The 16,806-nt window shown below is 41.4% G+C and overlaps 1 protein-coding gene across 5 annotated transcripts; it reads right to left on the bottom strand.

The window, feature by feature from the left end:
• Nucleotides 1-3,831: 3,831 nt before the first annotated feature.
• EI24 (EI24 autophagy associated transmembrane protein) lies at nt 3,832-16,314 on the bottom strand. 5 transcript variants are annotated; one of them, XM_067751477.1, is made up of 12 exons: nt 16,124-16,308; nt 14,565-14,711; nt 13,505-13,617; nt 10,302-10,447; nt 9,650-9,710; nt 8,726-8,792; nt 8,106-8,230; nt 7,669-7,788; nt 7,201-7,312; nt 6,407-6,518; nt 5,791-5,865; nt 3,832-4,852 (listed from the first exon to the last, which is right to left on the bottom strand). In XM_067751477.1, exons 3-12 carry the CDS (start codon nt 13,544-13,546, stop codon nt 4,690-4,692), a joined length of 1,023 nt encoding a protein of 340 aa, XP_067607578.1. In that variant the 5' UTR covers nt 13,547-13,617; nt 14,565-14,711; nt 16,124-16,308; the 3' UTR covers nt 3,832-4,689. The 5 variants fall into 5 exon arrangements, with proteins under 5 accessions (XP_067607578.1, XP_067607580.1, XP_067607577.1 ...); XM_067751479.1 differs by lacking the exon at nt 9,650-9,710 and having other exon boundaries at nt 13,501-13,617; nt 16,124-16,314; XM_067751476.1 differs by lacking the exon at nt 14,565-14,711 and having other exon boundaries at nt 16,124-16,307.
• Between the last annotated feature and the right edge of the window lie 492 nt (nt 16,315-16,806).

Raw genomic sequence — 16,806 nt, 5'->3', positions numbered from 1 at the left:
TCAAGCAAATGCTTCTTCAAAACGAGTTTTTCTTTAAAAAAAAAAAAGGAATTAAAATTAGAAAGATTCCTTTACATAAAAAAAATACTGCTTCAAGAACATTTAAGATATCGAGGTTCTTTTTTCTTAATTACTAAACCTGTTTCTTAAAGGGATATGTTTGACTTTCCAGGTGGTACAATTAAGTCAGCTTTTTCAGAAGTCAAAATATACTACTAAAGAATACAGTTCAAAATCTAAGCCAAGAATCAACTGTACTCCAATAACAATTTCTAAAAAATCTAATGCTATTTTTAGGATGATTCTTTAATATCAGTTGATAGGGAAAGGCTTATCTTACAAGTAAAAGTCTGGATGGCAAAATCATGGGGAAAATTATAGTTATTATAAACCCAGAGATTATACACGAACATTCAGGGTATCAGTTAATCTCTCTCCCTCCTGACTTATTGGACCAGAAGTTTTGATTTGGTTCCGAAAAACTTTTTACAGTCCTATGAGTTGCTTAAAATAATGCTATTTTTAGCTTGCTTTATAGGAGTTGTCATTCATGTGGAGCTTTTAGTCTTTCCGGAAGTGTCTACTTACCTTTTATATTATTGATCGAAAGAAACATGTCTTCATCTCACCTGGGGCAGACCAGAGTAACAGTACGTTTTCTTCTTGAAGATGTTCTCCCCTGAACCCACCTTTCCAAGTATGCTGTATAGCTGTATTATCAAGATTTCTTCTCAATGCACTCTGATTCCACTGTTTCATGTTGTTTGGTTGGGTGTTTGTTTTAATTAGTCATTTATTTCTTGGAATTTTCACTTCGATAGATTCAAGTAACTTTTTCAGAAAAGCTGAATGGAAAGCAAACAATGCCTTTATTTTGTCCTTGATAGCATAGCTAGGTTTAGAGTTCTAAGAACGAAATTGGGACCCACCCATCCCATATACAGACAAGCACACATAAAAGCATACTTTCAAGGCACTACAATTTTATCTTCTATTACTCAGAGTTGTTCTTGAGAAGTCTAATAGCAATGTGAGTCAGTCTCTTGGAGGTAACCTATTTTCCTGGTGTTTCTCCATAGAGATCCCATCTGGTTTTTTGGTTTTTTTCTTCCTTTCATTGCTTTTCACTTGGCAGTGAAAAGCATCTATATGAAAAGTCCAATTTTCATCGTTTAAGTCCCGAAAATGTCCTGATTTTATTGTCTCCATGCTTCTGTTCTCATTTTCTGAAACAAATGTCAGATCTGATTCTAGGATACCTCCACGATTCTTAACTTTTTCCATGTCTTAACCTTTTTGCTCTTTGTTCTGAGAAATTTCCTCAATTTTACGTTGTAGTTCTCTAATTTAGCATTCTCGGCATCACTTCTATAAGCCATCTCATTTTATTTCCACAACTGTTTTAACTTCCAAGAACCTTCCTATTCTGTCCCCTTTTCACAATCTGTTCTTACTTCATGGATGCAATAGTTTACCAAGTTTCTATGAAAGTAGTTATTAGAATTTGTTAACTTTTATTTCGAGAATTACTTAAATTTCCTCCAGGTCCAGGTGGGACCTTAGAAAAGCTCCTGAAATGATGCTGCTGTTAACCCATGGTTAAGAACTACTTATCTAAACGATCAAATGGTTACTCTTTGTCCCACAGGTCTGAAGGTACAACATTTAAACTTGAAATCAGAGAATGAGTCCAAGGATGGAAGCCTGAACACATGGCATAATCTCTTATCCTACTCAAAGATTCTCTGAATTCCAATGTTTTATCCAACTTTGAGACCTATGGAAAATAATAGTTATTTGAACACGTAATTCTTAAGAATTTGATCATTTCTCAGTCTCCTACACAGTATCGTTAGGTCCAAGAGGACAGCAGTCATCTTTTTGGTTCACCCTTGAATCCCCAGTGCCTTGCAGAGCCTGACAGAGAAAGCGCTCAAATGACTGTTACGTACTTAAGTCATCTGTTCCCCTCACTTGATCCTTTACTGGTTCTATGGACTCGCTTTAGGTTTATCCAAAATATTTCACTGAATGTACAGCTCTCATTGTTAAAAAGACCAAACTTACACTGACCTGGAGTCAGCTTCCTTATAGCTTCTGTGGGTTGAACGATAGCACAGGAGGAATGTTAGGGTGGGGGCAAAGAAGGGGGTTGGTGAGATGACTGCTGAACAGCCTTCCATCACTACTGAAGAACCAGTAACATCTACCAGAGCAACCTCCACACAGGTAACCACGGAGCACAGAAGCTGAACAAATGTACTACTTCTATAATCAGAAAGTAAGTGGATGGAAAATGAACAGTGAACAACTACAGTTGCCCTTTTATTCCCACAGAAGTTATCCTTTAAGGTGGTTCACAAACCCCTAACCATTAGTTGCCCTCTTCTGGGTTTATTCCAGTTTGTCACAATTTCTCTTAAATTTTCTCTTGGCCCCTTACCAAGTGCAGAGCAATGAACAAGTGAGTGCATGAATTTGTCCATTTAAAAGTTTCCAACAGACTTAACATACTCAGGTCTAGAAAGCATTTACTTTGTACAGTTACTATAATGGACAACTCAGCTCTAGATAGGATAAAAGGGTCGTGTTTTCAACACACATACCTGTCCAAGCTGTGATGTCTGCCCCTGAAGAGAGATTTGTGAACATGATTCCTTAGATCCTCCTGGCTGTATGATTGAAACTCAAGCTCTCACTTTCGTCTGTAGTGATGTGCCCTCCCTTATTTTCAGTTACTATTAGTCTGCCTTAAACTGCCATTCTGAACTTGGCAAAAACAGAGCCTACTCTCCCTTTGATCCCAATTTCCTAATCGCTGCCCTGACTGCCCATATGCTAGTGAAAAGAGAAGTTTACACTGCTTTTGTGTACATCTCATGAAATTAGGAATACCTACAACAATAGACATTTGGTAATCTAGCCTTTGTACAGGCCTGGCCTCTCAGTTACACTAATAAAACTTTACAGATTCCTCACATCCAGTGACTTACAGCATTTTCTATAGCCAGGCACAGTGCTGGATAATATCACTTGCCTTCCTCTACTCAACTTCCCTCACCCTTCTAAGACCAGCTTAGCTGACACAAATACAAATTTCAGGCAGCAAAGATGCGGCCATTTTAATCTCATTTTAAAAACTACAACAACTAATCTTAAGTAAGGCAGTCGCTGATCAGTTGCAAGCTGATGAAATCCTGAGGTCTTCTTCAACCACCCCCTCGGCAACCTGGAAGTAGTTCTCTGCAATACTACTGTCAAATGACCAGGGGGATACTGAAAATAAATCTTAAACTGTCTTTTACAATTTTTTGTTCATGAGCTGGAAACACCTACTTCCAAAATACCCACATTTTAACACCTCTATATTCAAATTTGGTTCACATCTGCTGGCAACGATTTTTAAATCCTTACTTTGTCCTGTACATAGTAAAGGTTTCTGTTAACCAAATGTCTAATCTCTTCCCTAATGAGAATGTTCAATTCTTGAAGTCTAGAAGGCCCTCTCTTCCTTCATGAGTACACAGGACGGATGCACATATAGACTTTAAAACAACTCAATCCCAAATTCTTTCACAAGATGTTAACATGATTATAATCACATAACCCAAACTTCTTCAGGGAACATTTTTCAGAACTAATCTTCCAAATTATCCAAGACAAGTCCTGGGTTCCATGCATATGTTTCTTGAAGTGACTTGTAAATTTCAACCATTACACATTTGTGGGAAACAAGCTCACGTTTGTGATGTCTTAAAACTGTACAAGTGCTTTGATGCCTGCCCCCCCCCACATTTAGTCTCTTTAAAATGACAGGAAAACACCAACCAATCACAGGTTTAATGGGTTTAATAAGTTTACCCCTTCAGTTCCTATTTGCAGCACCCAATATTCCTTTGAAATACCAGACAGACCCAGCAGTGACCAACAATAAAGTTCAGACCTCCAGAGTTTAAAAGTTCAGGTTCTCTGAGCATTCTGTGTTGCAGTGGCACTTGTCCAAAATTGGTACCTCCCTATAGCTGGGGGAGCTTTAAATGTACCAGTGAAAAAAGCTTTTTCCCCTTCAAGGGGAAGAAAGAAAACCACTCCTCAAAACCCAGCAGATCTGGCTGTGAGGTCTTTCCTCCTGTCCCATCTCTTCAGGCTTGTTTTTTTTTTTGCAGTGGAGCAAGAGACCAAATCTAGCCTGAGTTATAAGAAACAAGACAGTGATGGCTGTAACGGGAGTGACCAGGAGCAGCAGAGTCTCCTTTACTTCCCACGTCCAATAAGTGTGCTTCACAGAAAAACCAAAACAACAGGTCCACAAAATACAACAACTAGAATTACAAAAATCCATTCATCCAAGGGTGGTGGAAGGCAGGAAGGGGAGGTGGGAGGATAAATGGCACAGGGAGAAAAAGTATTCAAATCAGTCCAGGCACGGGGGCTGGCAAATGCTAGAAAAGAGCTGCAGAAAAACCTGTGGTCCTTTCAGACTCACCGGTGTTTAAAATCCATACTGGTGTCAGGACGATTCTGCCTTACGTGCACCAGACAAAAATCCCGATTCCTCAGAGAGAAGGTAATATGCACAGGGCCCTTGGCAGAGTGGGTCCTGCCTTCCCTGGTCGGGGAGGTGAATAAGAAAAAGAGCTGACGCGGCATCCTTCCAATCCCACCCATCCCCTCTGGGTGGCAGGCGACTCAGTGGCCCTCAGCAGCCTTCAGTTTGGCAGGAGATGGGTGTGGTGAGGGGAACTTCTCTGCAGAAGTTGAACTACTCAGGGCAGACTGCAGGTAGACCGTCTTGTGGAAGAGTCTGTTGCTTAAGAAAACCACCAAGGAGAACAGGCGCAATTGGAAAAGGCTAAAAGGCAAAAGAGACCCAACCTGTTAGACACCCCCAGTTGAGCAAAATTGTTTTAATTATTTGACAACTTACTTGACTACTTTCAATTTAAAATGATACAGGGGAAAACAAGACACCAGAAATTTGACCAAGCATGTACAGAGGTTAGACACACAGATTAAACAGGCAGCAACTAAAGAATGCACTGGGTCCTGTCAGAAGTGCAGTAGTATCACCATTTGCAGTATCGGGGCTTAGAGGAAATAAAGTTCTATTTTAGATTAATTCTGATTCAAGAAGTACCTTTCTAGGGTACAAACTTCAAGCTGTGTCTGAAGATATCATATGCTATGTGTATTTCATTTTCAGGAGAGCTTCAAGAGAAAGTTAGTTACGTTAAGATACACACTTAGCATTTACTGGATAGCAAGAACATGCAAGAACCCAAAGCAGATTGGAAATTTCTAATAAGTATATCCTCACTGACTTAACCAAAACTGATCAAAAGATTGGGCTTTTCTCTGAAGTGATAAAACTTTCAGAGTGCTAGTGTTACTAAAGATTCATTTTAAAATACTTTGTTTTACTCTCATTATCAATAAACTCCTGTAGCCAGAACACATGGCCCACTATTTTTATAAAGTTGGCCATTCTTACAAAATGAGCTCAACGACAGGTATAAGTGCCTTATTCGGTGAACTGTTACATTTTAAGAATATGTATAATAGCAGCAATTTCTGAAACACATATGTGCACATATGCATGGGGAAAATTTTGGGATACATCCCAGAAGTGTTTCTCTTGTTGAACTGTATATTAATAGTTTCCTGCAATGTAAGGTTATTTTTAAAAAACCTTAACAAAAATGTCTCATTCACATGATTGCAGTGTTATGGCCCCAACACTTTAGACCAAAAAAACTTAATACATTTTAGCTAATACTGGCTAATACTTACTATGCTTTGCCAGGGGTCTTTGCTTCATTGGCGCTGATAATGAATAAAGGAAAGAGGATAGAGAATAGGCAGCCACTGTTTAAAAAAAAAAAAAAGAAATAATTAGTCACCTTCAAAACAGCCATGACTTTGAAGATATTAGAAGCCCAAAGTTCTTTGCCTCCAGTGCTAAATATCATGGCTTGATGGACCCTTAATGTATCAAACACATCTTTAAAAAAAAAAAAAAAAAGGATTTTTCTAAGCGCTGGCTATGTTTAACATTGTTCAAGGAAGCAAAACAGAAGAAAGAATATGGCATATATGATCATGCAGACTATATTTTAATGCTGAGCATTCCCTGGCAGTCCAGTGGTTAGGACTCCGCACTTCCACTGCTGGGGGCACGGGTTCAATCCCTGGTTGGGGAACTAAGCATGCCGCAAAACGGGGCAAAAAAAAAAAAAAAGCTAACTGACAAATGTCTATGACTATCTGTCAGGGAGAAAAAATCCTACAGACCTCCTGATGGCCAAATAAGAATGCAGAATGCCTAGCACAGAACCAGGCATACAGAAGGTGCTCCCTACACTGAGTATTTTTACCAGTCCCCTTCAAGTCCCTATAGTCAAATTACCTGACAATGTAGGAGGACTGCATTGCTGTGAGGAAAGCCAAGGGCAGACCAAATCCAAAGTAGTAAGGCCAATTCCTTTCTATGTTTGACAATCGCTGGTGCATTTCAATTCCTAAAACAAGGAGCCAATACAATTAGGCTGCATATTTCCTCTTAGTCAAATGACTAAATATGGTAGACAATTTATTTGAGGTTTGAGTTGTAGGTACAGACCTGCCATTTAGAATACAACTAAAGCATATAAATTAGAATTGTCCAAATCTGATAAAGCTTCTATGCGAAGGGTTTACAAATGAACAATCACAATTTCAAAACTGGCAGGCTAAGTGAATTCTGAATTACAACACCAGAATCCTTTGTAAGTATTAGTCTTGAACAAAGCAAGAATCAAAAAAAGGCAGCTATCCTCTAGGAATCAATTAACCCCTTTCAACCAACCACACCCAAATATGCCAAGGACTTTCAAAATATCCCCCAAAATAATCTGTATGCACCAACGTCAAATTAATTTCTCTAATTCAAAATAACTCGTGCTCATTTATGCCATCTTATGGCTGTCAGAGCTACGTGACATTAAGCTCCATAAGGATGATGCTACACTGCTACATTCCCCAGCAACAAAGTTAAGGGTTAACCCCCCCAAGCCAAATCTAAGTCCCCTCTTGCCAAAAAGCCTGCTTCATTACAAAGACGATTTGCCAAGGGCCTAAGTATTGAAGAATTTAAGAAGTCTACTTAGCAGCACCATTTCCAAATTGGGCCTCCAAGTTCTGAGTTTCTTTAGACAGGCTTACCTTTATTGAACCAACGATATTCGAAGCAGTATAGTGAGTAGAGAAGAGACATATGCAGGAGACTAACCAGCTGACCAACAAGATGGATGGGAAAGAGACTCACAAACATCCCCTGAAGAACAAGTATGGAAAATCTTAATTCCAAAGCTTCAGAGACCTGACACTGTTCACCTGCCACTCTGAGTCATCACTCTCTACCCAGATAGCCTGATAGTTGCTTCTCAAGTTTCTAAATAGCAGGAGAGTGAAGAATGCTCAGGGTGGCAGGGAGGAGCAGGCAAATTCATGTTTCTTTACCATTTTATGATTTTAAGTCTCTAGTTGTTTCTGTGAAAAAATGATTTACAAATCATTGCCTCCCATAAACGTATCTGCTGGGTATAAATGTGACACCCTGTCTTTGTGAAGCTCCCTCTAGTGAATCTTCTTTTCTTAATCTGCTCCATGTGCCCAGAAGGCCAGTCTCACCTGGAGGAGGAAAAGAGCCTGCAGCAAAAGGTTGAAGAGCATGTCAGCAATTATTTTGCTGACACTAGGGAATGGGTGAGGCTTCCTCCCTGATACCTCGAAGGCCAGGTCAGCTATATCCTGTAAGAGAGAAAGGAGCTCAGCAAAACATGAATTAAGTGGCCTCAATACCCAGCCCCAAAGCTAAGGCCACTGATCTGCCATGAGACCTGCCAGGGGAGAAAAGCCCCTGGACATCTGGCCATGAGATGCTCTGGTGACCTGAGAGGATAACTCCATTTTACAAGAGCACAGAGATCACCCACTGGCTGCTTGACCAAGAAAAGTTAAGGTGGTGAAATCGCTCCCTACATGGCCACTAACTTCGCAGGCTGAAACCTGCCACCTGGTGATCCATTATGCCATAAAACCCAGACTCCATTCTGCCCTGGACCTACCTGAAACCAAATTGCATTCACAACTTTGCTAAGCACAAACAGGGGGAGCACCCAAAGAGCACTGAAAATTGACGTGAGGAAAAACTCGAGCCACGACCAAACATCCCCATGTAGTGACGGATCACCTAAGAAGGGCGGAAAGGCTTGTTAGTTTAACTGGAGAAATGGAAAACCAGAAGACCAAATATGCAACCCCTACTCCACACACATACATCTTTGGTTCCTGCCAGCACATCACTGCACCTATTTCAGAGAGTCTTATTCTTCATAGACACACCAAATTCTGGCCACAACTCCAATTCAGAGTAGCCACGGAGATGTGCTGCTTACCTTGAGACAAACCTGCTTACCGGGTGGTGACTGATATGTCAGTGACCAGCAGTACACTGTATGCAGGAAACCACCCTGGTTCAAATCCCAGCTATGCCACTTACTAACGGTTTAACCTTGGTAACCAATTTCCATTTCCTCATCTATAAAATGCTATCTGTAACAATACCCAAAGGGTTGTTGAGAGATTTGAGTTAAAAACATCTAAAGCTGCAGGTACAGAGGAAGTATTCAATAGACTGAGGGAGACACAGGGAAACACCTCCCACCCCGGCAATGGACATACTTACCAATAATTTGGGCCGTTACTGACTGAAGCACGGGAATAAACACTCGATAAAACAAAAGGAGACTGAACTAAAGGAGAGAGGAAATAAGGTAAACATTAAAAGTCCTTCTTTAAAACAGGAGTTCCAAGCTTCAGTGTAATTATTTTCCAGATGGCAGTGTCTTTTACAAATTAGGAGCCCTGACGTGGTACCAAAATTGGACTCAGTTCTATTTCCCAATTCTCCAGCTGAGGAGTACAAACCTGACACTGCCTACGAAAACAGTAAAACTTCTGGGGGACTAGAAGAACATTTCAATTAGTAGTCACACCAAACTACAGGCATATACTAAGTACACAGTCATATTTTATTAATTAAAGCTAACACCTAAAAACATCTGTGAAATGTTTAGATTAACAAGTTGAATTATACTGAATTTCAAGTCCAAGAAAATACTTAACTATTTGTTCTTCAAAGTACTCAAATTTCACTTAAGCCTGTGTTGGTTCTCAGTCAGCTGTAGGCAACCTTCTGGTATGAGTTTCAATAGTAATCAATTCGAGGACATTGCTATGACCAGACAAAGGGAGAAGCTTGCCCATATCCATCTCTTTCCCCTCTGAGCCCTCATAGTTGCTCTTAACCAAAATGTCCAGACAATGTCACAAGAAATTGTTACCTATTAACATTAAAACTTGTTAAGTCATTTAAGAAAAAAGTGTATATTCAGGGCTATCTATTCCTGACATTTACATACAAGTTTTCTCTGAGTGGGAATAAAATGAACGAAGGTGCACAGAATCCTGAGTCATGGCCTTAAGCACGTATTAGCAGGTGAAAGCTACCTGTCTCAGTTTCAAGAAGACAGTTGAGAACCATGAACACCAAAATAATCTGAATAAAGATGCTTATAAGGCACCTGGAATTTGACGAAAAAGAACTTACCCAGAATACTCCACCATTCCAAGCGCAGCACTGAAAAATTCTACTAACAATACGTGGTTCACTGGAAAAGACCACATGTATTTAGCTTAAAAGGCATACAGGCTATTTCCATAGTATCATTCAGTAGCTCTCCTTTTTACATCTTTTGTTGACATTTTATTTTTCCAGCACCTACTGTTATCCCAATGTTCTCTCCTAATGTCAATAAGAAAAGGCTAAAAATATTTCAAGAGAAGCAGTTTTTCTTAAAAAAAACAAACACACAAAAAACTATATTTTCTAAATTCCAAGACTGGAGACTAGAAGAGGATGTCTGAGCTTCTTCTATCAAAATCCACACAGGCACTCCTAGAAGTATCCACCAATCCAAGTAATTTTTTTATGGCTCTCTATTCACCATCCTGATTTCTTTTAAACACCACGACATTTTGAACAAGGATTACTGCTAGACACCAGTTTAATTCAATGTGAGGGGAGTGGGGGGAAATCACCTGTAACTTTTTTTGGGGAGAAAGCACAAAAGACAAATAATGGGGTATTGAAACTCCAAGTCACTATGTAGTGTCTGAATTCTATACTAAGTTTAATCACTTCCTAAAGTGCCCACAGAAGGGAATTCAGATGTCTTCTGACATCAGCCTCCACTCCTTACCTCTCTTGCTTCCTCTCTATACTCTGGGCTCTCCTCTGAGCCAGGACACTGCTTGCCCTTCTTCGACGCTGCTCCTCTCTCTTTTGCTGAATTCGAGCATCTAGCTTTGAGATGGTACAAATTCCCCAGATGGAGTCTTTGATTCCCTATACACAAGAGTATTACTTTTAAAGAGGGAAGATTTTGGATCAGAAGACTTTCCAAAGTTACATACAGGAAAGTGATGAAATAACAGTGGAAATCATGGTACTTAGTTTGCTACAAAGCTTAGCGGACCCTTGATACTTTTGTATTTTGAAATAATTCCCAATTTACAGAAGAGCTACAAGAACAGAGAACTCCCTAATACCCTTTCTAAGGATTCACCAGCTATTTTGCCACATTGTTATTTATTCTTGTTTATATATATATGTGTGTATATATATATATGTATATATACATTTTTTTAGATCATTTGAGTAGGTTGCTGTGTCATGTCTCTTTACTTTTAATTGTTCAGTGTATATTTCCTAAGAACAATATTGTTCTAAGAACAATATTGTTCTTAGATATAGTTATCTATTAAAGAAATTAAATATTGAAACAGTTTAATCTACAGTCCATATTCCAATTTCCCCATTTGTCTCAGTAATGCCCTCTATAGCATTTTTACCCCTCAAGTATCAGACATCAGTTCAGAAACACGTTGCATTTAGCTCTCATATCTCTTCAGTCTCCTTTAATCAGAAACAGCTCCTTAGTGTGTCTTCCTTTATGAAGTATCCAGGTCAGTCATTTTACGGGATGCCCTCAATTTAGGTCTGTGTCCTCATGATTAGGTCCCAGGTTACATATTTTTGGCAGGAATATCACATAAGTGATGGTGTGCCCTTCCAGATATTACATCCAGAGGCATGTGATGTCTGTCTCACCTTGCTGGTGATGTCAATTTTACATATTCAGTCAAGGTGTTATCCAGCTCCACTGTATGGTTGCAAATTTTTCTCCTTGCAACTAATAAGTAATCTGTGGGCAGACATTTCTGAGACCAGGCAAATATCCTGCTCATCAAGTCCTCTCCCCTAGATTTAGCATCAATTAACAATTCTTGCCCAAACCAATCTTGAATAACATGGTTGCAGAATAGTGGTTTTCTACTCCCTCTAACACTTACCGATACTATAAAGCCAAGTTATTGCCCTCCTCTATACTCTTCCAATATCAATCTAATGTCTACAAGTACGATCTACATCCTGTACTAAACTAGCAATACTAGGGTAGATTAAACACTGGTCTCAAGAAAGAACCAGGGCTGGACCAAGGCTAATGGAAGACACAAAGAAATAATCACTGTAAAAGTGTGCAAAGCTGTAGGATAAGAGCATGCCACATAAGACAGAAACAACATTGTAGTGTAGCTGGAGAAGAATGGCTTTAAACAGTGTATGCTGAGGAAGAGGGCTGTTAAGTCTATAAGTCACTGACGGCGGCACTTGCCAATGACTGGAAGAGCCCCAATGGCAGAAAGATTACTGTTATTACTACAAACCTCAGAACTGCCTATTACCCAGTTCAAAGGACTGCACTCATTTATCCACCCACTCCCATATTGAGCATCTTCAATGAGCTAGACAACATATGGAAATGCTCAGGAAACTTATAACTCAGCAGGAAAAGTACACAAGTAAACCAAAAGAAAAAAATAAAGAAATAAAAATTTATAGTTTAGTAAGTACCACAACAGATTTATGTCCAAAGTAGAGTGGGAAGGACTAGGGTATTCAACTTCATCAAGAAGCAGAAAAAAGGGGACTTCCCTGGTGGTCCACTGTTTAAGACTCCACACTTCCAATGCAGGGGGTGCGGGTTCGATCCCTGGTCAGGGAACTAAGGTCCCACATGCCACGCAGCCAGAAAAAGAAAAAAGAAAAAAAAAAAAGCAGCAGCAGAAAAAGGCATTCTGGAAGCAATGGCCAACCTGGATTTAAGAATGGCATTTTCACCTATTGTTATGAGCAAAACAAATTTTAGAGAAAACTGTCAGGATACAGAGAAATGGACAAGTTTATGAAGTACCTGCCGATAGGAGCATAAATTGGCAGCATGCACCTACCTGGTCTTTTATCTATGAGTAATGTTTAATCTTATTTTGCTTTTTAACTTCTAAATCTTCTACAAACAGTTTAAAATTAAGATAGTTAAGTTCAAATGGCTTAGGGCCTAGTATGTGCTAGGATGATGACAGCATCCCCACTTCTGAGATACTTACAGTCTAGTGGGGCAGAGAGACACACAAAGTTCACGTTGTACAACTGATCCAGGGTTGAAATTTTATCACACAAAAGGACATAAGGTATTAAAAGAAGATCACATGAATTCTCTTTGGCCCTTCTAAAATATTCCTTCAATTCCCCCCTCTTTGATTCAAAGATAATAAACTTTTAAACACTTCCACTCCCCGTCAGAACTGGCCTCTCTCTTGCTCCCGGGAATAGAGCTACAGGGGCTACAACTAGGGCATTAGACCTCAGACAGCCACTATAATGGAATGTTATGCTACTGATCATGTGGGTGACTACATCCTGAACAGATCTCTATGGGACGTTTTTCCAGAGCACCATCATCTCCGCCTTGTAGAATGGGAGAATAAGACAGGTCCTATAATGTAGATCCGGACAAAGTAGTTTAGGTAATAGCACTGTACCAATGTTCACTGCTTGGGCTTCAACAACATACCATGGTTACATACGATGTTAACATTAGGAGAACCTGGTGAAGGATATAGGGGAGTTCTCTGTACAGCCCTGCAACTCTAAAAGTATTCCAAAATCAAGTTTAGGGAATTCCCTGGTGGTGCAGTGGTTAGGACTCCACGCTCTCACTGCCAAGGGCCGGGTTCAATCCCTGGTCGGGGAACTAGATCTCATAAGCCATGTGGCATGGCCAAAAACATATATATATTGATAAATAAAGTTTATCAAAAAAAAAAAAAGAGGGTCTGGAGCCAAGCTGAACAGGGTTTCAATACTACAGACACTCACTAGAGAGTTCTCCCAAGCTTCTGTGAGATGCAGGATAATACCTCTCCCTCGAGTAGTGTGGATTAGAATGAAAACTTGTAGGTGAAGAACCCAACAAACATAATAAAAATTTCAAAAATACCTAAAGGATTTTCTAGTCAGTTCCTGCAGCAAAAGGGTCAAAAGATGACTTGACGTACTCACTCTGGCAAGGTCCTGCAGAAAGGTTTTGACACTGTCAGCCATCTCTTCACCACCCAAACTATCAACTACACAAAGGAGAGAGAAGTGTTCCCAAATGTCTCATCATGAAGCACCTGGAAACAGACGGAGCATAAGCGGGGAAAAATATTTATCTTCAAGTTACTCACGTACATTTCTACATGATGACGTTTTCCACATACTTCTCTAATAGGAGTGCAGTAGATTCTAGCACTTAGGTAGATACTAGCACTGTTAACTAAGTGAAGTTACACCTGTAACTACTGAAAAACCTGAAATCAATAAATTTTTAAATCACTTACCACCCTTTCACTTTTACATGGACTAGGAATCCCTTCTCCGGGCCTTGATGTCCCTAACTATCCCTCCTACACGTCCCAAGTACTTTTGAGATTTGAGATCATGAGATGGGTGATAATTACACTACAATATCCTCCTAAGCAATATCTGTGCTTGATGTTACTTGAATACAAATACAGGAGCAAAATGAAAGTTCTAACAAAAATTACTAAATATGCACTTCATATACAGGGCCCTCCAGCACACAGATAAGTTCAAAGTATGATGTGAAATTTCCCACCAAGACCCCCAAATATGCCTTCCCTGTTTTCCAACTTTTAATGTATACATATATGTACAATTTCAACAAGCATGCAGGAAACAATGAATTTTAAACTAGGCCAAAACAAGGTTAAGTCCACGTGTATAAACATTCTTTAACACACTACAGCTTTCCCATTTTATTTATTTCTTAGGTGAATGAGAAATCTAGCTTCATAAAATAATAACTTGAAAGTTCACGTGTATAAGTATTTTTAAAATACTACGCTCCCATGTAATGTCTAAGATGAATGCAAAACCCATTTTCAAAAATTTAATTAAGGACTTGGGATTCTAAAATTCTCAAACCTGACTAAACCAATCTAGGGTATTCTTAATTTAAGAGATAGACCATAATGACAATTTCACAGGCAGCTTCTATACACCTCGAATTTCAAAACATAAGCACACTTTCCCTAATGACCACTTCACCAAACTGTACCTTATTGACCCAACTGGACTACTGCCACCCAGAACAGGAAGAGCAGGGAATACAGCAGAGGGAAGGCAACTTGCACAACACTGTATGTACCATCTTCTCCTTGGGTCAAATCCTACCCAGATGCACTCACTTCAGGTAGAGAAGTTTCTAGGGTAAGAAACTTTTGTTAATGCTCCCACTTAAAAACAAACAAAAAACACCTGAGTGATAGGATACTCAGTGACAGGTGAATAGTTAATGCTCAATGATGATATATAAGACACTAGTTTCTAAAGATTATCATGGATTCACTTTTAACCATCTACTTCCTCATCTATGAATTAAGAGTATTAAAATGTTTCATAGGTTTTGAGTACAAAGTGCAGTAACATGAAAATAAAAACTTAACTTCTACATAAACATAATCCCACTACAGAATGAGCTAATGTGGGAGTTTAAGGAAGCCGATTAGTTAGTCTGGGTTTCTCACAAGGTGCTGACACAGCTGGAAGCATGTGGGTCCTAATCCAAGGAGAGAAGCTGTGTTACCTGAACCATGGCCATTAACAACTGGCTTCTGCAAGTACCAAGTGGCAGGTTACCTACTGACCAACAGTGGTCTGTGAAGGACAAGTCACTTCAATTTTATATGCAGATCCTATTTGAATTATCCGGAATATCCAGAAATATTATCCGGTTTGACAAAAAGCTCAGGCAGGGAGAAAAGCAACCTGCCACGATTTGAGACCAGAGACTGTATAACAGGGAGGGAACCCTCCAACTGTGGTGGACGTAAGTGAGATGCATCTGGTTCACAGCATTTCACAGACGGAGGAACTGAACCTCCAAAGTTAAATGGCTTGCCCAAGATTACAGCACGTGAAAGGCTACAGCGAACTTCAAAACCCCGGTGTCTGAACCCTCAGTCGGGGCTTTTTACTCAAGTTTTGCGATGAGGATTTTTGTTTAACCCGAGCATCCCATGGACAAAATGTCTCGTAAGCCTGTAAATACAACTGAACATTAAATTCCTAAACAGTCATGAGAACTTATTAAGCATCTACTGCGGCACGGTCCCGTACTTTCTAAGTCACTAAACCCAGAAACCCAAGTCCGGAAAGCAGGAGGCTGTCACATCCCACTCCAGTTTCACTAAAGGTAAGCATCCTCACATCCCACCGGGCTCCCCGGATGCTCAGAGCCCACAGGTCCCTTCGGACCCGTTTCCCCCCCAGCTCCTTGGCAAACCCGACTGGAAGCTGGTCTCCCTCCGCCACCACAGCCGTGCACGAGGCGCGGGGCACGCTCACATCCCGTCACGCGCGGAGCTAAAGACAGCCGCGCCGCACCTGGGCAGAGGCTCGCCGGCTACCGCGGGCTGCGTCCCGCGCCCCGGCCCTGCCCCGCCGCCGCAGCACCTTCCCGCCAGGCGTCCCCGCGCGCAGCCCCCACCCGCACCTCCCAACCCCGCGCTCGGGCCCTGCTGCCCTCACACGCCCTCGCCGCCCTAGCCACCGGGGCCCCTGCCGCGCGCGCAGCCTGCGCGGCGCCAGGGCCTGGTTCGGCAGAACTGCACCTACCCGGCAGCTTTGCCCCCGCGGCTCCGGCTCCGGACCCTGGCCCACCGCTGGCCCGCTCGGCTCCTCCACGCCCCTCCGCACCCCTTCGCGCCCGGCCACCCACTCGCGCCAGGGCGCTCCCAGGGCCGGGGCCGCTGCGCCCACACTGGGCATGCCCGGGCCGCACAGGGCCGCTGGGAAGTCGGGCGGGCGCAGAGTCCAGCCGCCCGGGCGGAGGGGGCGGGGCCGCGGCGGCGGAGGGGGCGGGGCCGCGTGGTGACTGAGCCTGGGAAATGCAGTCCGTCCTCTGGGCCCACCCGCGCCGCTTCCGGGCTTGCCGTCCTTCCTGATCCCATATCGTGTTCTTTGCTCTCTCCCATTTACTTCTGCAGGTTTCCTTGTCTTTCTATTATGAAGCCTAACAACAGAACAATAAAATGCAGAAGTATCTTGGTCTCTTTGGTTGGAGACTTCAGTAACCAAAGGGTACTAAGCAATGATGGGTTTAAATCAAGTCATAAAATAAGAATAGGTCAAGCGGCCATGCAGTTCGGCTGCATTAGGCGTGTTCTCTGACAGCAAAGTGTTGGCTGAGATTAAAGCGATCAAGTAAATAGAAATGAAACTGTTTTCATCTCTGTCCCCAGCAGTCCGTCTCTACCCCAGGGACGGCAATTTCTTGGCATCGAACCATCAAGCCTGAC

Source organism: Pseudorca crassidens, chromosome 9 (assembly GCF_039906515.1).
Source record: "Pseudorca crassidens isolate mPseCra1 chromosome 9, mPseCra1.hap1, whole genome shotgun sequence".
Lineage (NCBI taxonomy): Eukaryota > Metazoa > Chordata > Mammalia > Artiodactyla > Delphinidae > Pseudorca > Pseudorca crassidens.
The sequence above is the reverse complement of the archived record's forward strand: the minus strand, read 5'-3'. Positions and strand labels throughout refer to the sequence as shown.

Bases quoted from the DNA above. Each gene is read 5' to 3' on its own strand.
- EI24 (XM_067751477.1), bottom strand. From the start codon at position 13,546: ATGGCTGACAGTGTCAAAACCTTTCTGCAGGACCTTGCCAGA. The intron at 8,231-8,725 runs GTAAGTATGTCC...CGCCCTTCTTAG, and splicing joins AGTAACGGCCCAAATTATTG to GTGATCCGTCACTACATGGG. The intron at 4,853-5,790 runs GTAAGTATTAGC...TTTGCCTTTTAG, and splicing joins AAGACCCCTGGCAAAGCATA to CCTTTTCCAATTGCGCCTGT.